The sequence below is a fragment of the Leptinotarsa decemlineata genome, unplaced genomic scaffold (genome assembly GCF_025532065.1).
Source record: "Leptinotarsa decemlineata unplaced genomic scaffold, Ldec_3_MD MMD2_tig00026336_RagTag_RagTag, whole genome shotgun sequence".
Lineage (NCBI taxonomy): Eukaryota > Metazoa > Arthropoda > Insecta > Coleoptera > Chrysomelidae > Leptinotarsa > Leptinotarsa decemlineata.
The window spans coordinates 12,428,987-12,449,713 of NW_027412692.1; the positions used below are offsets into that span (position 1 = coordinate 12,428,987).

At 34.2% G+C, this 20,727-nt stretch overlaps 3 protein-coding genes across 3 annotated transcripts in view; 1 reads left to right on the forward strand and 2 right to left on the reverse strand.

Annotated features, from left to right (window-relative positions):
• Rh50 (Rhesus blood group-associated glycoprotein Rh50) overlaps nt 1–20,727 on the reverse strand; it is a 111,230-nt gene that overhangs the window by 9,381 nt on the left and 81,122 nt on the right. The window lies entirely within an intron of this gene.
• LOC141485750 (uncharacterized) lies at nt 424–2,655 on the reverse strand. Its single transcript, XM_074183177.1, has 2 exons — nt 1,881–2,655; nt 424–1,795 (listed from the first exon to the last, which is right to left on the reverse strand). The coding sequence occupies exons 1-2, from the start codon at nt 1,991–1,993 to the stop codon at nt 1,366–1,368; spliced, it is 543 nt and encodes a 180-aa protein (XP_074039278.1). The 5' UTR covers nt 1,994–2,655; the 3' UTR covers nt 424–1,365.
• Nucleotides 9,547–19,358, forward strand: LOC111518032 (circadian clock-controlled protein daywake). The gene is made up of 5 exons (XM_023174355.2): nt 9,547–9,697; nt 12,997–13,092; nt 13,952–14,099; nt 14,760–14,893; nt 19,014–19,358. Exons 1-5 carry the CDS (start codon nt 9,625–9,627, stop codon nt 19,313–19,315), a joined length of 753 nt encoding a protein of 250 aa, XP_023030123.2. The 5' UTR covers nt 9,547–9,624; the 3' UTR covers nt 19,316–19,358.

Sequence of the window (20,727 nt, forward strand, 5' to 3'; positions counted from 1 at the left end):
ATTCCCTGACCATATCATGCCCATGTCCGGTCCTGTTCACGTCCTCTTCATGTATATATATATATATATATATATGTACATATATATGTACATATGTACATATATGTACATATATGTACAGTTTCTATTCTCTTTCGAACTCTAAGCGCGTTTGAATAAAGCAAAATAATTGTGCAAACAATCAAAATACAAACTACGTGTTTGTTTCAGATCTACTGGTGTCTTTATACGGGGTGTTTGGTAGCTGGGTGCAAACCTTTAAGGGGGTGATACACTAGCCCATGTAGAATATATTCATACAAACATTTTTATTTTCTAGTGCGTTTTTAATTTTTAAGGGAACTTTTACGATTTTTAGTACAAAAACCCAAAATTGGTCAATTAAATGCTAATAACTTCGAATCTAAACAGAAATGTCCGGTTTTTTTGATTTATTTGAGTAGTCTTATGTGTCCCCAATCGTACTAAAGTAGTTTGAAGCACCATTGTGTCAAAAAAAGTTATGTACAGAGCATTTAAACTTTACAAAAAAGAAAGAAAATAAAAAATCTGACCTTTGATGCCAATTAAAAAAATAAATAAAATACATACAGGTGTTCAGACACCTTTAAAAACATGCTTAGTTATTGCTTTTTCGTTTGAGGTATCATTTACCTAGCTAAGTCTTAAACTTTTTTAATTAGGGTACCTGAACCAGTTAAGGTCGTAAATATGGATTTGTGTTTAATTAAAGAAAAAATTGTTTTGTACTGTAAAAATTTATTGTTGGTGTTCAAAATGTCCTCCACCATCGCGTATACACTTTCTACAACGATTTCGTACTTCAGTTGTGGTTACTTTCATTTGCATTTCCTGTTTCATAATTTCAAACGCTGCCTCTATTCGCTGAAGTAATTCTTCTCTCGTGGTGATTTCTGTTGTGTATACGAATTCTTTCACCCGACCCCACACAAAAAAATCCAACGGAGTCAGGTCGGGCGATCTGGCAGGCCAGGGGATGGGTCCGTCTCTCCCGATCCAGTTGCCAGGAGAACAGCGGTTCAGGTGTTCGCGGACGCTTACAGCCCAATGTGCTGGGCATCCATCTTGCTGAAATGTGATTGGCCTGTCCGTGTACAATATTGGCACTTCGGCATCATAGAGTAACATTGGCAAGTCGTTTATCATGAATTCGAGGTAATTTTGTCCATTCAAATTGTCAGGAAAAATGTGTGGGCCAACCAGTGTGCGTCTGATGACCCCAGCCCACACATTTATTGAAAATTGTCTTTGGAAAGAAATCTGAAACAAAAATGCAATAAAATTAGTTAATTTAGGTAATTAAACACGTGTTGAACATAGGTAATAAAATAATAATAATAAAAATCATTTATTTACCTGTTTTTTCCAATTTGGATTGCTGTCCTTATCAGCCCATCCATGAAGGTTGTGTAAATTAGTAATTCCTTCCCTGGAGAACTTTAAGAACCACGCGTCGTCAATATCTGCGTTCAGCAAAAAACGGCAGAACCGTATCCGTCTCGCCGGATCCGTTTCCTCCAAGCCTTGCACACCCGTGCCGTGAAACGGATATTTCTTTTCGTTGTGCATCGTACTCCACTCTTTCCATATCAAAAGGTTTAAATCTCTCGCTACAACTCTGATGCTGGTGGTAGGATCCGCTTCGAAGGCTGCGAGAATTTGCTCCTCAACATTAACATTATGTCTTTCTGGATTTACTGCAGGTTCAGCATGATGAATACCAGATTCAGACAGCCTACGATATGTGTTGGAAAACACACGGACGTTAGGCACCCTGCAATAAAATAACTCATTTTTAACGTCTCTTGAAGGTGAAAATGGCAAAATTTAACTACCGCTACAATTACAAATTAATTTACCTGCGGTTCGGGTAACGTTCTTGGTACAAACGTCGTGCCAGAGATGCGTTACCATCAGCTCTGCCATACATAAAAATGATATCGGCTTGTTCATGACTCGTAAACTCTGCCATGGCAACACACACAACAAAGTTCGATAGTCCAAAATAAACAACACCTGCAGGAGCGAAAGGCTACAACTGAACACGGTGAATTACAAAAATGGGGAACACAAAACCAACGTCTACGCGTAACTCGAAAGGGCAAAGCAGTGACTAGAGAACTTGTTTGGCCAACCAAACCGACCCGGCGAGGGGTCCAAGAAGATTACTCAACTTAGGTACCTAAAAATTGATAATCTCAAAAGCAAGTTTATGGCCCTAGCATAAGGTCTAAATCATAACAACAGAATGCATTCCAATTAATGACTAGCTTCAGGTCAAATTCTTTGTTGTAAAATGCCACCGGCACCGGCCTTTGTTCAGTTTTCTCTTCTTTCAAGTTGGGCTAAGTTTCTTATTATTCCATGTAAGTCTAAAAATAATATCGCATATTGCTTTAGGATTTTCGTTTAAAGGTTTTTGAGCTGAATTTCATTTAAATTACTTTTTTTTTTAATTTTTCAAATATCCATATTTACGACCTTTAACTGGTTCAGGTACCCTAATTAAAAAAGTTCAACACTTAGCTAGGTAAGTGATACGTCAATCGAAAGAGCAATAACTAAGTATGTTTTAAAGGTGTCTGAACACCTGTATGTATTTTATTTATTTTTTTAATTGGCATCAAAGGTCAGATTTTTATTTTCTTTCTTTTTTTGTAAAGTTTAAATGCTCTGTACATAACTTTTTTGGACACAATGGTGCTTCAAACTACTTTAGTACGATTTGGGACACATAAAATAAATTTAAAAAACCGGACATTTCTGTTAAGATTCGAAGTTATTAGCATTTAATTGACCAATTTTGGGTTTTTGAACTAAAAATCGTAAAAGTTCCCTTAAAAATCAAAAACGTGCTAGAAAATGAAAATGTTTGTATGAATATGTTCTACATGGGCTAGTGTATCACCCCTTAAAGGTTTGCACCCAGCTACCAAACACCCTGTATATTATTTTTATAAGAGTTGAATATTAATAGTGGTGGTGGATTAAACATTTATTCTAGTGGTAAATTCTATGATACATTGTCATCAAATAGATGTCGCTGTGAGATTTGTTGAAAAATATTCGATCGTAAAATTGAACCTGAAATTGAATATCATCGATCAATAGATAATTGTGGATTGTTTTCACATTCTTCCTTGAATTTTGTTGGTGAGATTGTTTGAGAGAGTTCAAACTCACCATTCACATAATATAAGTCTGTGAAAGTCTGACAATAAAGTTTTACTTGAATATGTTATGGATTTTCATCAAGTATTGGCTTACTAATGAATTATTTAGGCAACTGAACCAAAAAGTTTGTTAAACCAACGAAAGTCAAACAAACCGGTGAAATTCATCAAAGTGTGCGATTCGTTAATTTCTGCGAAGTCTCGTTGTTCAAACTCACAATTTTAAAATCCTTTAAATGTTCTGAATGGACATAGCAGAAATCTTCTCAATACTCTGGAGGTTGTTTTGTATCAAACTGTGCGATTATTGTATTACATTGACGAATATGATGTATTGAAATTCGCATAAAACAGTTTCAAAATTTTCGCTTCAAAATGGATTTTTCTTTTTATGTTTCAACCTAACTTGTTACCATCTGTACTGAAGTACCCAACTATAGTCCGTTCATAATTTGTTGATAGCTCACTGCAAGTTTGACCCTCATTAGAGAACTGAAATACAGAGAGCACAGCTAATATGATATAATAACAAAAACCAAACTAAAACTGGCAGTTTAAGATGTTTTCGACTAACCCACCTTGTATCTGAAGAAATACAATACAGCTATAAAACTTTTAATCCGATTATGTAGGTATTTTGAGTGGAAATGAGTGACCAGTGTCGTAGAGTATATGATTAAAACATTAGTTACTTCAAATAAATAAATATATTAATATTCTTAAACTGTAGGTACTGTAAACTGTATTTTTATTTTAAAAAAATTTCCTTATTTTATTCAAAAATAATAAGTTACTTGCAATTTGTAAAAGATACATTTATTTAATTAATTTAATACCTATTTTTAAATGATATAAACTACGATTACTTACAAAACTATTCAAATTCAAAATAAACAGGATCATCTTCGGAATCCGAGTCGTCTTGCAGGTTAATAATTAGCGGTTGTGTCTCTACAGTCGCATCAATTATATTGTCAAGATCCCACATTTTTTGTTCTTCTTCTATTGCATGTCTTACTGCATCTCGCCAATTTTGTTCTGTAATATGTTGTAAAGACTCATATAACAGTTCACGTACAGCTTGTATTTTATATGACGTATTTTTTCTAGCCACATAGCTTTTCATTTGTGCTCAAATGAGTTCAATTGGATTTGATTCGCAGTGGTAGGGTGGAAGTCTAAGGACTGTGATGTTTCGTCTTTCCGCCATTTTGTCAACTACGTATTTCTTGAACTTAGATTTGTGTTGCCGGGCAATTTTTAAAAGTTCTGCTTTAACCATTCCATCTTCGTAAGGCAGGGACTTATTCCGCAGCCAGTCCAATTATCTAATACTATAATTGAGTTTGGTGGTATATGTTCAATAATCTGCTCAAAATACTCTTCGAAAACATCAGCTGTCATCTCCTCGTGATAGTCTTTTGTGGTTTTGGATTCAAATTCCAACAAACCATGCTTAGCAAATCCTTTTTCACTGCCAATGTGAGAAACTATTAATCTAATGCCTTTACCAGAGGGTGGGGAAATACCAGTAGACCAACCTTCCATAAAGGCTTGCCTGGAGCTTGATATATTTTTATCTGTCCAAATTTTTGTGAGAGTGTGACCTGCGTTTACCCACGTTCCGTCCTGATAGTAAATTGGCCTTCCTTCAGCCCGAAATTTTCGTATAGATCTCAGATACTTTCTTCTCCAACATATTATCTCTTCCCGGTCAATCAAAAGTGATTTTCGGTCTGATTTCTCCCACCGGAAATTTAATTCTTTTAAAACTTGCCACAATTTGGTTCGTCCGACATGAGGCAAATCCGGGTCGTCTCTAACTTCTTGTAAAATTTTGTTTAAGTTGGGTATTTCTTTTTTGTAAAAAAATTCGTGAATTTTCCTTCGAATACCATTTTTGGCAAATTCATCAATTTCAATAGGTTTTCTCCCCCTCTTTAAGTATTCGTTTGTATTTGGGTTAGCTATATCTTTTTTTTTTCTTTCTGATAGGAACCTATATATTGTTGACTCCCCTACGCCCGTCATGTTGGCACAACTCTTGATTATGTTCTGAACAGTGTTTGTGGGATTCTGAGAAACCAGAGCATCGTGAACGTTCAAAACAATAGTCTTCTCTCTTGGTGAATAGACAGACTTACTGACTGTACGCAACAGTACCGGTGTAAAACTTGATGATGTTGATGATGATGACGAAGCCATCGCAAGCAATCAAACAAAACAAGCAGGAACGAAAGGTACGTATATGTTTGTAGGAATATGAAAAAAAGTTACTCACGCACTGCACAAAATTCGCAAAATAAATATTAGAGACGTTAATTACTGCCGTAGACGCCGAAACACCAACGAGCCGTAAATTAAATGCGATTAAAAAATGTACTAAACCAAAAATTATTTTCGTTCGTAACAACTTCACCCTTTCAAGGCAAGTTTCGAATATAAACTGAAGCTTTATATTTAATGAATAAACACCTCAGGAACCTCCGCCTATGATTTTACGAGTTTTACGACCGTTTTATGACTTGTTACTTGTTAATTGTTACTAATTATAGAATGAAGAAATATGTATTTTCAATTTTATAATTACTTAGTAGTTTCTGACTATTAGAAAAAACTTTGAACTTCGAAATTTGTAGTAATATCAATATATACGAGTAGGTAATCATTTGATGACACGAACTAATTATAAAATTATCTCAGATCACGAACGAGAATGTTTGAAAAGTTTTTTTTAATTTTCTCAGAACAAATATCGTTGTGTTCCTTTTTTCGCAATATTTGAAATAACTTGAAGTAGCATACATATTCAACAGTGGATGTTTGTTTTAGCCTCAAGTAAACAATGGCATATTCGATTTTTGTTATCTGTTCGATATAAAAGGATTGGATTGAGGAAACAATGAATCGATGCATTATTGTGCCTGCAGGAGTATACGGACTTTATCGAGAAAGCTTCCATTTGAATATCGAGGAAATTCTCCATCGGAATTTTCTGAAATACAAGCATCTTGAATTATTTTACACAGATTTTCAGTACCGGAGGAGATACTCAAATCATATAAAGGAACAATTCTTTCAGGCCACTTTCAAATTACCCACACTGTAGCTTAACGAAAAACAACTACTCCCCTGGCTTATACCACGAAAGGCGTTGGATTATATCGGACAAATGTCAGTACAGGATTATTCACTGAAGTTATTCTTGCATATTCTGTTCGCGATACAACTGCCGCAATCGATATTCAATTATTGAAACACACCTGCAGAACAGTTTCGGGCTATTTGGCCACTCGTCAGTGCCAGACTCAGTAGTGTGTATTATCAACATGAAGTCGATGATTTCCGATAATTGAAAATTGAATTCCTTTCAGAGTATCATTCCTCGAACAAGGCTGAAGCGGACAACAAACAGCAGATTTGTCATCGGCCCATCTGCCTGTGAACCATATAACCAACCGCATATCCGAAAGTTGCTCAATTCCTCGTATAAAGAAAGAAAACTTTTTACATATATTCAGTGGACTTGAAGACTGGCTATAAATCAAATCATCTGAAGTAAAGGATCAATTCGTTCGATTGGTACACCTGTCGGGTATAATCCAACATCCTTCGTGGTATTAGCTAGGGAATTAGTTGTTTTCTGATAGGTGTCAGTGCATTAACCTACAGTGTAGGGAGTTGAGACTGGTGTGAACGAATTGTTCCTTTAGATGATTTGATTTATAGCCAGTCTTCAAGTTGCCCACTGACTCTATGTGGAAAATTCAAAATATCTACGAAACTGAAATTATTGTTTTCTAAGATAAAAAATTATACATAGTTCAATGGAAAATTGAAATGTTGAAAGTTTTATATTTTTTTTTATTGAATGAACATTATTTTTTCTCTAGGGATACGTTGGGGATACCGCCCAATAACTATTCCTAGTGTGTTGGGCCAAATAATTGAAACAATGTAACTATGAACAACTACTTCCTTTCTTAACGAAACATAATGTAATTAACAAATGTCAAAATGGATTTTGCCCCGGTAGATCGACGGAAAGTGCGACTACAGCTTTCTTGGAAAATATCTACAGAGGAATTGACAAAGGAAAGTTTGTGGCCGCACTCAAAGGCTTTTGATCCTATAAACTTCAATATACTGGCCAAGAAACTTAGTGCTATTGAAATTTGAGGTAAATTTCTATCTTGGATTATGACTTACATGAAATTTCGAAAGATGTACGTAGAATGGGATAATGTAAACTCGTATACTTATGACTTGGAAGTTGGAGTTCCACAAGGCTCAGTTTTGGGACCATTAATGTTTTTACTCTACATAAATGATTTACCACAACATATCGGCACTACTTCAACAGTTCTTTTTGCCGATGATATTTCTATTTCTGCAGAAGCCGACAGTCCTTTGGAACTTCAAGAAAAATTGAATGTTATAAGTCAGAATTTCTCAAAGTGGTGTCAATGCAGAAAAAACAGTATTGGTACAGTTTTCTCGAAGAAAATATGTGGAACATCCCATACACGTTATTATAAATAACACGAATATACCCTTCAGATTCCACAAAGTTTTTAGACAATTTTTGGCAATTTCACGTCGACTACTTAAGTAGATGACTTAATAGCAGTTTTTATGCCTTAATGCAGCTCGAAAAATACTGAGTGAAGAACAACTGTTAGATGTTTAATATGCTCTTGTGAATTCTGTTCTATCTTATGATGTGATTTTATGAGGAGACGCAACAAATATTAACAGGGTCTTTGTTGCTCAGGAACAAATAATTTGTATGCTTCACAATCTACGTCATACTGATTCATGTAGACCTGTTTTCAAGCAAAGGAATATAAGTAAAAACAGTAGCTTCTCTCTATATTTATAACTGTCTGCTCTTTGTGAAAAAACGCGAACTGGAATTAAAAACTAACTTCCAATATCATAATTACGCAACAAGGAACGGGAATTTAATTAAACTACAACAACATCGCACAAAATTATTCAAAAAGACGCCATCTCTGGCAGGTTCCAAATTTTTCAATTGTCTACCTTCCGGCCTGAAAAGTGTAGCATCAATTTTAGTATTTAAACGGAGAATTAGAGAATATCTCGTAGATGGTTGTTTTCACAATATTAATGAATATTTTGAATATCCACATTCGCCAATCAACAATTAATATTATGTCTCTTATTACCTATTTCAACTATTATGTACATGTATGAACCCTTTTGATTGTTTATTTTAAACAAGCACTCTGATGTGTTAGATTTATGAATTTTGTAATACTGTTATACTGATGTTTACATACATTTCATGTTTTTTACCATTTACGACTCCTATATCATTGTAAAATGATCATTTTGAGGAATGAAGATATTGTATTTTTTTTTTTCTGGTTGATTCGGCCTTTACTTGATGAAGATCCATAGTAATTTCAAAAACTACACCTCAACGATTGATTTTCAAGTGATTTGTTCACAAATCACTTGAAAATTACCTTTTTCAAAAGCTAATGTCTTAGCGAAACATGTTGTGATATATTTTTCAAATGAAGTTTGTGGAGATCAAATCGTTGAGGTGTAGTTTTTCAAATATTATATTGTATTATATTGTATTGTATTGTATTGTATTGTATTGTATTGTATTGTATTGTATTGTATTGTATTGTATTGTATTGTATTGTATTGTATTGTATTGTAGTGTATTGTATTGTATTGTTGTTGGTCGGGTCCTCTTCCCGAAGCCCCGATACAGTCGAGAGGGCGTGCCAGTGTTATCAACCAAAGACCAATCCCCACACCGTGGTATAAACGATCAACGGGTCCGTGAATCATGTGCCTTGAGCTAGCCTCAACCATTTTGTCGTAAAACTATTGTTTTTTGAAACGTAAACCACTGAAGAAAGGAAAGTATAGACATTTTGTTGTTTTTCAATGGATTTTTCAAATTTTAGGTACCTAACATTTTTGAATATGATAGGTTACTGACTAATATTTGGACTCTTCAGTGGTTCATATGACGCAGTATCTTTTTTGAGATTACTTTTCAGTTTGCTCTTTTCTTCACTTTAGCACGTTCTATGTTTATTTAGCTCTGCTCCTTTTTTCAGATTAAGGAAAAGTAAGTTTTTTTTTTGAAATATTCGTTTAGGTTGTGATTGGAATCGTTTACTTTGATCCAACCGGCTCTGTTTATTTTCCGGGCTTCGTGTCGAGGATAACAGAATTTAATGGTTTTTATGGAGGTTTATAATTAGCGCTAAAGTGTTTGATAAATTATATAATTTAAAAAACGCAACAGTATTATTATTCACAGTTTATCTTTTTTTAAAATAAGATTCAGGTATATAAAGAAGCACAAACATATTTGCAAGCAATTATCATTTTGATGTGAACATATATTCCAACCTTGAAATAAAATACCATCATTGATATGTTTTTGTACAGGCTGAACTTTCTTGTACTGTTAGCAGTAACTGCTACATTGATTTATGGATACCAATTTCGTAAGTTTATTATTCTTTAATTCCTAATAAGATGTTGAATGTAGGAAGATTGAATCAGATCATATTACAAAAATTAATAGAGACAATTTGTATAAAAGAGCTGCAATAACGGATAGTAATGCAGACTGATGTAGTCAATTCAATTGAAGAAGATTTTTGTATTGAAGTGTATATGAAGGGGAAAGAAATCTCTGTTCAAGTTTATTTGAGTATTCCAACAATGATCATTATTGGAAAGTTCTTTAGAAATCTCCAACTCTTCAAACAAGTCAAGTCTAAGGAAATTTTTATTATCTATTTCATGTAATATTTTGGAATCTCTATTAGGACTAAAGTTGTGATTGTGAAATTTTATGGGTTTCAGATTTAGCAACCTGTTCACTTCTGTTCCTAAATCTGAAACCCTACCTTTAGTTTCTAACTTTCTTTCTCAACACTTAACTTCTGACTCTACCAAAATAGATATATTAACTTTACTTAAATTTTGCATTTCCCAAGATTTTTTTCACTTCAATAATAAATTTTACAGTCAACCTGAAGGCCTAGCAATGGGTAATCCTCTTTCACCTTTCCTAGCAGACATTTTCATGAAATTTAGAAAATTCCTCCATCATTAATAAAATTGATAAGATTATCAGTTGGCACAGATATGTTGATGACTGCTTGGTTTTCATAGATGGTAACTCTAATTTAGCACATGATATCCTTGACTCCTTAAATAACTCACATCCAAAAATTAAATTCACACTTGATAGAGAAAAAGACAGTGAATTAAACTTTTTAGATCTTACTATAACAAAAACTAACAACAAACTAGATTTTTCCATTTACAGAAAGCCAACCAGGCTGATCATGTCATTCCTTTCAATTCATTTCATCCTATGCAACATAAAATGGCTTCCTTCAATTGTTATGTTAACAGATTGTTGAACATTCCCTTAAATCCCTACAATTTTAATTTAGAATTAAATACTTTAAAACAGATTGTTGTTAACAATGGTTATCAACCATCCGTTATTCACAAATTAATTAGTAAATTTAAACTCATTTAAACTTATTTTGATCAAAATATGTGTACTGTTACTTCCAAATTTATAGAAAATACCATACCTGACACAAAAAATTCCTTTAAATCTCAAAACAACTTAAGTAACTTTTTAGTGAATTCCAAAGACAAAATCAACAAATTACACAGAAGTGGAGTCTACAAGCTTGACTGTTCTGATTGTTCGCCATCTTACATTGGTAGAACCTGTAGACCTCTTTTCACTCGTATTAATGAACATTTAAAAAAAACCGACAAATCTGCTTTTGGCCACCGCATAAAATTTCGCAATCACAACTTTAGCCCCAATAGAAATTCCAAAATATTACATAAAATAGATAATAAAAATTTCCTTAGACTTGACTTGTTTGAAGAGTTGGAGATTTCTAAAGAACTTTCCAATAATGATCATTGTTTGAATACTCAAGTAAACTTAAACAGAGATTTCCTTCCCCTTCATAAAAGGATTATAAATTATTAATCAATCACATTTTACTAATGCAATTTATTCAATATTTTTCCTCTATATAATTAATCAAATCCATAATCGATCACTCCTCAAGTTGGTACCATTATTTAAACATGACACTTGACACATTCTGTCTCAAGTTGTCTTTCTTCATATGATACTTTGACTGAACAACATGGCCTCAATCCAAAAATGTATTTTCTTGGCTATAAGCCTATTTTGTTTTATGCATATAAGTCAAATATTACAAATGTGCCATGTACTTATTTTGATACTTCCTGTTGCCTGACAAGTAAGTAGTCTTAAACAATTTTTACAAATTTCTCAACCTTAAAGATTAAAAACTTTTTGCAACTTCAATTTTCACTAAACTTCCTTTTCAATTAGATCACTTACTTTCAGGTGAGCACTGATGATGACGAAAGTCGAAAGCGCTTTGCAAGAATTTTAAAAATTATACACTTTAATACAAAAAACCTCTTCGATTCATTAATTCAAATAAGTGTATTCAGCTTTTCCAAATCTTTTTACTTGAGTTATTTGACTGAATTTTCTAGAATATATCGAGGTAAATAAAAATGTCAGTACATTCAAAATTATCGAATATCAATAATTGTAAGAGACTGTCAAAAATCTTTTTCAAAGTAAATCAAAGTATTATGTGGGGAAAATTCTCGACTTGTTGAAAATTTTAAGTGTAACCAGAAAAATCCAAAATACATCTAAATGTAGAAAAGTTAAGTTGAATAAAAATTCTAGTTGAACAACAAAATTGTTGGCATTTTATTTTTATGATGAGTTGGTTCAAATCGTGTATCGGGGATAGATTACTTTTTTGTATTCTCTACATAAATGATACTTGTGAAATTATAAAAAATTGTAAAATACAAATATTTGCAGTTTATACATTGATTTATGTAACAGAAAATTCGGTGGAACATATTAGTGATTCTTTTCTCAATATCAAAATGTATTGTAATACATAGCTGAATTTGTTATTACACTGGCTCCAAAAATCGATAAAAGAAAACTAGTGGTCCATATTCAAAAAAATTAAGTTGTTGATGACGTCTAATAAACGAAACGTCACATTGCAAACTGGGTCATATCAGATTATAACAAATACTAAACAGTACTGAAAGCTCCTCTGCCTTCCTTGAATATCATTTGAAGTGGAGGCAGTAGAGCCAAAAACGAGATTTGACAATTCTGGTTTCTGACGAAAATTAAAAAAACACCACAGATATCCTGAATTTCTCTCTCTCTCTCTCTTATATTAGTGGCCGTTGTTTTCCACTCAGGCGCATTTGGCCAGGTTCCTTCCAACAAGCTTGACAGGAGCTTCGTCGGGGGGTGCAGCGGCCTTGCTCGGAGCAATGCTGCCACCCGTTTTTTATCGAACTTTTTTATCATAAAAACAATTGAATTTTTCATTAAGTCGCCCCCTGCTCGGGAAACCTTTTGGTTTTTTTCCACACACACAGCCCCCTTACGTGGCTATCCGAACCACCCGGCCTGGGTACCGACGTGAATAAAGGAGCCCCTCATTCTTCACTTTCATAAAGACTCACACAGTTCAATAATCACCAATAATTCAGACATAGCAATAGTGGAATCAGCTAAAATTTTCTTTTTCTCGAATTAATGTGATAACTACAAAATCATAGTCATATCTTCGAGTATTGCTAATTCTAATGGCTTCCATCAGGGTGTAATATTCGTTTCAAATAATAACAATAGCGACAAATGTATTTTCGAACTGAATTATATTGATTTTTCTTTCAGCTGACGCTTTCAAAAGATGTCACTTCAGCGATCCCAATTTAGACAGCTGTCTGGATTCCACAATTGAAAACGCATTCCAGATTATCGGGGGTTCAGGTAAGGGAGAGAAAAGTTTAAGGAAGGGTTATAATGGAATAAATCGTTTTCTTTTACTGCGATAAAAAAACAGTCAGAAATGATGGAGCAATTTATAATCTTATACATGATTCTCACAAAATCCCGGGAATGCGAAAAGTGAGCGAGCTAGTCATAGGAAAATACAATTAACAAATGAATACCAATAGTACAACAATTATTTTCATTACCATCAGTAAACTCAAAGGCACAATTAACCGCTCACCTTGTATTTTCACTTAAATTTATATTACATTTCATGAAAGGGTATGTTGTGAACTACCCTTAAGGTAAAAAAAATTGTTCAATTGAAGTCGTTTTTTAACGGATTCTTTACGAACATTTAACGAAAGAAAATCTTCGATGAAAATTTGACAAGCTTAATTGTGACAAAATTGGCGTTTCTCAAAACAAATTGAAAATTAATAATGGGTGTTCCACCTCTAGCCCTTATGACTTCTTGGAGTCGGTTTGGTAACCCATCCACGATATTCTAGATATCCAATTGAGGAATATTGTGCCACCACTACACCTCAGCCGTCTTGAGTTTTCCCAAGGTCATAAGGGCTAGTACTCTACCTCTTACACGTCTTTTGAGGTTGTCCCAAATTCGCTCTATCGGGTTGAGATCGGGACTGCGTGCCGGTCATGGTAAAAGTTGAATCCCGACCTCATTAAGTTCTCGGTGACGAATCTTGCGGTATGGCAAGTATGGCTGTAGTTTACCAGTTAGGAACTTCAAAACATATGTTCACTTCCGGGAAGGATAAAAAAATAACTCCTCGAATGTCATGCTGTATAATAATTAGATTCATTAAAATATTGTTGTTGAACGTTTCAGGTATAGCCTCCCTCAATCTACCTCCGATTGATCCAGCGAAATTCACCAGTATGGTGATAGGAGCAGGAACCAGTGCTGTGAACTTGGTACAGAATTATCACGACGTGAAAGTCATTGGATTTTCTAAAATCAAAGTGAAAGATTCACAGTGAGTAATTTCAGTACCGCACTAACAGATAGGTTGTTACTGTTCGTTTACCCTCTTCTGTTATGGAAAGTGGGTTCTATTATCTTCTTTATTTGCAATAATTACATTCAGAATATCAGAAGTCTGACAGTTTTCGAAACATTATTCCCTTAACCGATGAAATGAAAAAGTTAAGGCTTGGACACCAAAACAGAGTTTTAAAGCGTTAGAACTCTTCTTACCAGCAGCGAAAAAACTGACAGGCATGAAATTAACATTCAGGTGTCATTATTTTTGTATCATAAGTGATCCGCAGGGTCAAGTTATGATACAAGATACCAAAGGAAAAATGGATTTGTTTGGTTTGGTGGTTTGCTGAGTTTAAACAACTTCAAAGGGGCTGTTTAAAAAAAGATTACAAAATAATTTTGGATGACCTCAGTGAAGTTGGACAGATCGTGCATGAATATTTGGGTGTGCGAAAACTCTGTCCAAAGTGAGTGCCGCGGGTTTTTGTTTTTGGCGCGACCAAAAAACATTTTTATTTCTAGATGTGTTTCGCTAACACCGTAGCTTCATTGGTGAGATATTATTTGGAATGTATTTTTATTTCGGCTTGTCGATTTCTGGAATTCCATGCTAGATAAGTTCTGAACATGTTCTGAATCAATTTTTTTTCAGCTATGATTCACAGAAAAATACTTTGGAATTTTCTTCACTTCACCCAGAAATTAGACAGGAAGCAAAATACGATATAAATGGTAAAATATTAGTAATACCTGTTTTTGGGAAAGGTGACTCGATAATTACTTTACGTGAGTATTAGTGAAGATTTTGTGAACAGGTACATAGTACCTATTTGGCGTTCAGATTGATTACTCTGGGATGATCGAGAAAAAATAGGATTATATATCATGATTTTGTGAAAAAATAGTTCTTGAATATAAAAGACTCATTGTGTCAATAATAAGGGAGCCCAAGCGGGGATTTTGGGATTTACTAAAGAGCGTCAGAATAATATACAGGGAGATAAATTTCACTAGTTCGGATTTCCATTGTCTACTATATAAAATGATTCAAAATCGCTGAAACAACTAGAAAAAAAGAATCAAAAATGAATAGTTGAAAATAACAATTATATCAAGCAATTTGACTGTGTTATCTGCTATTTAATTTAAACTCTTAAACACTTACAAACGAACCAACTCTGTACAAAATACTTTCAGTTTCACTTTAACTTTAGAGAGAGTGGTGTATAACTTTAAATGTTCACCCCTTTTTTTTGTAATTGTACTCTAGGTTAACTATCAGCATTAGGAACCCAACAATATGCAACCTCTTTGCAAATAGGAAAGTGGACTCGGACAAATTAATATGTGAACTCTCTCTAAATATCAACTGGTTAGTAAAAAAATAACAACAAACACTCACATAACGCCTCTTTCGGTGGTTCGTGGTCAATCATTGTTTCTGTTGACCCGGGGTGTCTTAAACACCACCACTTTTAATTTTAAACTCCCCTGTACCCAATACCGACTTGGAATTTCACCACACCGATTTTTCCTAAATTTCGCACCACGCGCTTAGAGAAAATAATTTTCCTATTTAGGCCACCTTCCCCAGCCTCGAAGGCTTAGGGATGAGACCCCCGATCTCGTCTCGACGGGGTCCGGTGACCGACTTTTTGTGTCTCCCGCAAGCAACTCCCAAGCAACTCCCAAGCCCTCGCGTCAGCTACGCTAGCCACACAAACCTCATATCAGCGTTTTTTCAACCTTCCCAAGCGTATGATCATCGGCAGGATGGAATACATTCATTTGTTTAGTCTAACTAAATTTTAACATGACCACAACGACGCTCGAAGGTCCGACAGTCATAAAGTAATTCAGCGTTTTTTCACTGGATAAATATCGACACCGAAGAAACAGGTGATCGACCTCGGTCCCAATAAATGAAATAATATTTTATGTTACTATCGCAATGGCCGTTACTACAAAATGGAACTACGAGACAGCTGCTGTCATCAGCAAAGCAAAACGATGGATGGATTTTTTCCAATGAGTCTGTAACCTTACCAATCGATGACAAGGGTACAAGTCACCTGTCAAATTAACCCGAGACAGGTGGGTATTTGTGATTAGTCTCGGTGAAGACGGGATGGGTTCTTGGATAAAATTTCAAGATTGAGATTTCATTAAAAAATGGGCGCCAGGTGAATTGCCTCACAAACACCCTAAATATGTCAATACCACTAATTTACCAAATGATATGAAACAACAAGTACCGGTTGAAAAATGTATTCCAAACTTGAAACCACGTAAATCAATAATTATTATCCGGATTGTAAAATATCATTCTACAAATAGACAAGAACATATATATACACATATATACATATACAAATACCCATATATACACATATATACATATTAGTTACCACGGTTGGAAAAAATCGGTAAATGAATATGAATTCAGCAAACAAAATGAGGGTATGTATCACCAGCTGTTCAGAATAACACATCAACCCGAATTTGATGCAGAAATTCGAATGTCGTCAATAAGTTATAATGCGTCGCAAGAGCTTAAGCGTATGCGCAGTTAAAAAATCTTAAAAAAACATTGAATTTCCGCCTTACAATAAAAAAAAACGAAACCACTAAAAAAAATCAACAGAAAGAAGCAATAACTTGCGTGAATTTCCACGGTGGTTGTAGGTGAGCAAAATGTTCTTGAATTGTAAGTCGACTAATGATGATATCGAAGTTTCCGAGTAGCTTCTTTCCTTTCGTGCTGATGACCATGAACCGTTCTGTATGAAGGTGAGACTAACTATTCGATCACTCCGTATATGGATTGATCTTCGATTACCAAAACGTTGAAAACTCTGGGTTGAGGTTTTGTACAAAAAAAAACCCTAGGAAAAGAATCATCTGTCAAGAACAAAACTTGGACGATATTCCCATATTCTTTACTATTTAATCTCCATATGGATAGCTATAGGTAGCACATGAATGAAGTAATTTCAGCTTTCTTCATTGTAAAATATGCACAACAAAATCATCAAAGGACAGTTTAATTTAAGGTGGGACAACATGTATGTACCATCCTATTATAGAAGGACAGAAACTATGAGACTATTAGCACAATTGCAAAAAATTAAGAAAAGTATCTATTCTTTCTAACCGTTTTTTGAAAGCTAATTCACCCTGTATTCACATGACTGTTTTAATTTGTTTTCCTCTCAGGACGTGGCAACAATACTTTATAAATTATTAAAAAAGAAACCACCTCTATTATTCTATTTGATTTTCAGTATCACGTTCAGTTTTCCTCGCTTCCTAATTAGAAAATAAAAAAACTATCTACAATATTACAATAAAAAATTACCCATTAGAACATTCCAGAGATCCAAAAAAATTCTGAACTATGAACTATGAAATTAGGGCATAATTTCCACTAATATCGGGCCCAGGAATATAACTCTCCAACGAAGTTGTTATCACAAACTTTTTATTCCACGAGCCCTTTAAAATTTTCTTCGATGGCTGCCAGCTACGATCTTTGAGAACAAGGAATTTTGACCTCGACCAGGAGAAGGAATTGCATTTCTCGCCTATTTTGAAAAAGTTCAGTGAAAAACGCGTATGCTTCTCTGACACTTAAGTAGCCCGTTGGCCAATCCGAGATTGAAAATCGAAAATTTATTATTTCAACTAATTACCATAGTCCAGGTGAATTAGTCCAAAAGAAAACAATCGAAACCATGTTCGATATAAATTAGGAAATGTTTTTAACAAATCAGGGTATCATATATCCTCAAGGATGAGTTAGCTAGAAATTACGATTTTCTATACTAAGAATTGATTTCTTCGAATACCAACCGGGTGAGATGATATTAGATATAGAATACGATATTATAATACGGTATTATTTACTCAAAGTTTCAAGGAGAACATAGTTACCGCAAATTCAACCCGTTACAAGTCGTTGATATACGATAAAATAAGGGTTGGAGACAATATAGATCCCTGGGGTATCCATCATCGACGGCCACTTGCAGAGAACGTCCTTTCACGAAGCTGGAAAGCCATACACAAAAATGATCTGACAATCCATAGCATCGAAGTTTGGCCAGCAAACCCTAATACCACACACGGCCAAACACTTCAGAAATACCAATCGCAACAGCTCTTTCCATGTTTCTCGATTGCGTTATCCCAAATATGGGTGACGTACGATAGAAGATCGCCTGTTGATCTTGATCTTTGTTTTCGAAAGCCACATTGATGATCGCTCAAGATGCTGAAGCCTTCTACATATTTAAGCATATGGTGGTTTACAGCTTTCTCAATGGTTTTTTTTATGACTGATAGCAAAGCAACTGGTCTATAGTTGTTTGGAAGATTTTTCTTGCCCTTTTTGGAAATGGAGCAATCTTCCAACAGAAAGAAAATCCCCTTTCTTGCAAGATGGGTTGGAAAGTCTGCAAAATACTGTTGCAACTTCATTTGCGATCTTTTTAAGTACGATGACGTTCATTTCACCAGGACCAGATGCCTCAAAGGTGTTCTGGAGACATTGATAGCAGTTCAGCTATCAGTAGCGGAGGAAAGATTCAGAAATCTAATGAATCGCCAATTCTAGGTTCATGAATTTTTTTCTCAAGAACTATTCGGTTGTTTTTCAGAACATTCATCTCCGTGCGGATACATTTTACAAAGACAATCAAAGTATTCTAAGTCATGGCGGCGGTTTCAAAACCTATCCCATCCAATCTATCCAATATACTGAGAATTCAATCATGCGGAAGCGCCTAAACAATTTATTTCAACTTTTTTTTTAGAATTTGATTAAAATGTTATTGATAAATTTTGACTCATGTGAAACTGTTCATTGAATCTCTCCTACTATGATTTTTAACAGCAGTATTTTTAGGTGATGTCACAATCGTCCACACTGTCACCTTCGAGAAGAAAACGAAAAATAACCGAGCTCATTTTACTGTGAAAAGTTATGACATGAAGATAACCATAAAGGGAGCTCACTTCGATTTCAGGAACCTCTTTAACGGCAATGAAAAACTATCAGATAATATTCACAAAGTCGTCAATGAAAACTGGAATGTGATTTACGAAGATGTTAGAGAAGGCGTGCAAAAAGCGTATGGAGAAGCGTTCAAATTGGTGACTAACGAGTTTTTCGAAAAAATTCCTGTCGATGAGATTTTCTTGAAGTAGATATGTATTGTGTAGTTTCTTCAAATATATTTTTATTATCATTTCCACAAGTTCCCAAGATTAAAGATGAGTTCAACATTTTAAACATAAATAGCATAAATCATACAGTGTCATCTCTAAAGAATGCACCATATGGGAAACTTATTTATTAAGGGTTTTTCGACAAAAAGTTACTCCTGATAAAAGTTTGAGCATTCACCAAAACTAAACATGCACCAACAAAATCCAGTAAAACACACGTAGTATACGAGGAGCCTTCAAATATTTGATTTTGTGACAAGAGTAAAGTACTCTCATTTTGAAAAATATCGGAAAATGTTATTCAGAAAAGTTGATAAACATTGGAAAATACATCTAGATTTGGAGTCATAGCCATCTAATTGAAGTTTTATTTTTTTTACCAATTTTTCCAAACGGAGACTACGAAAAACAAATTTTTGCTTAAACGATAAATATACGACGGCTCATTTCAAAAGTAGTGTCAACCACGGTCAATTATTTTGAAAACTAAATCAATTTTCAAAGTTTTTGGTGCAAACTTATTTTTATTTTTTGTTATCACCGAAAATCACTCAAAATTATACAGTATTGTAACAAAAACTTAATATTCAATGATATCAATCAAACATCAAGATAAAATAGGCTTTTCTGAACGAACTCATTGATTTCCTGGAGATTTGCTTGTCCAAAATAAGTGTTTCAAGTTGAATCTCCAGAAAATCGCTGAGTTTGTTCTGAAATGCCTATTTTATTTTGATGTTTTGTGATTTGATATGATTGAATATCAAGTTATTGTTACAATACTGCACAATTTTGAGTAATGTTCGCTGGTAACAACAGGATTTCATCTATTTATCGTTTTAGCAAATAATTTTGTTTCTTAGTCCCTATTTAAAAAAAATTGTGAAAAAAATAAAACTTCACTTAGATGGCCGAAACTTTAAATCTAGATGTATTTTTCAATGCTGAACAACTTCTCTGGATAACATTTCCCGAGATTTTTCAAAATAAGAGTACTTTACTTCAGTCACAAAATCAAATATTTGATGGCCCCTCGTATATTATGTGTGTTGTACCGTATTTTGTTGGAGCATGTTCAGTTTTAGGGGATGCGTAAACTTTCATGAGGAATAACTTTTTGTCGAAAAACCCTTAATAAATAAGTTTCACATATGGTGCATACTTTGGGGATGACACTGTACATGAACTAAATGATACCAGAATCCGAAACATTGTATTCGAGATTCAATTTTTGACAGCCTTGCTTCGAACTGTCACTAGATTATATATACTCACTTCGACCTCACCTACCTTCAACAAGAACACTTCTCAATTATAGTACCTTTGTTCATCAAGGTACTTTTGACGAGTACTTCATAGTTTATGTATCATATATAGTATCTTCGTAGGAT

What these genes read in the sequence shown, in the direction of transcription:
- LOC141485750 (XM_074183177.1), bottom strand. Translation starts at nt 1,993, where the DNA reads ATGGCAGAGTTTACGAGTCATGAACAAGCCGATATCATTTTTATGTAT. An exon ending in GAACGTTACCCGAACCGCAG is followed by an intron (nt 1,796 to 1,880) that starts GTAAATTAATTT and finishes ATTTTATTGCAG; the next exon opens with GGTGCCTAACGTCCGTGTGT.
- LOC111518032 (XM_023174355.2), top strand. Translation starts at nt 9,625, where the DNA reads ATGTTTTTGTACAGGCTGAACTTTCTTGTACTGTTAGCAGTAACTGCT. An exon ending in CCAGATTATCGGGGGTTCAG is followed by an intron (nt 13,093 to 13,951) that starts GTAAGGGAGAGA and finishes TGAACGTTTCAG; the next exon opens with GTATAGCCTCCCTCAATCTA. An exon ending in ATCAAAGTGAAAGATTCACA is followed by an intron (nt 14,100 to 14,759) that starts GTGAGTAATTTC and finishes ATTTTTTTTCAG; the next exon opens with CTATGATTCACAGAAAAATA.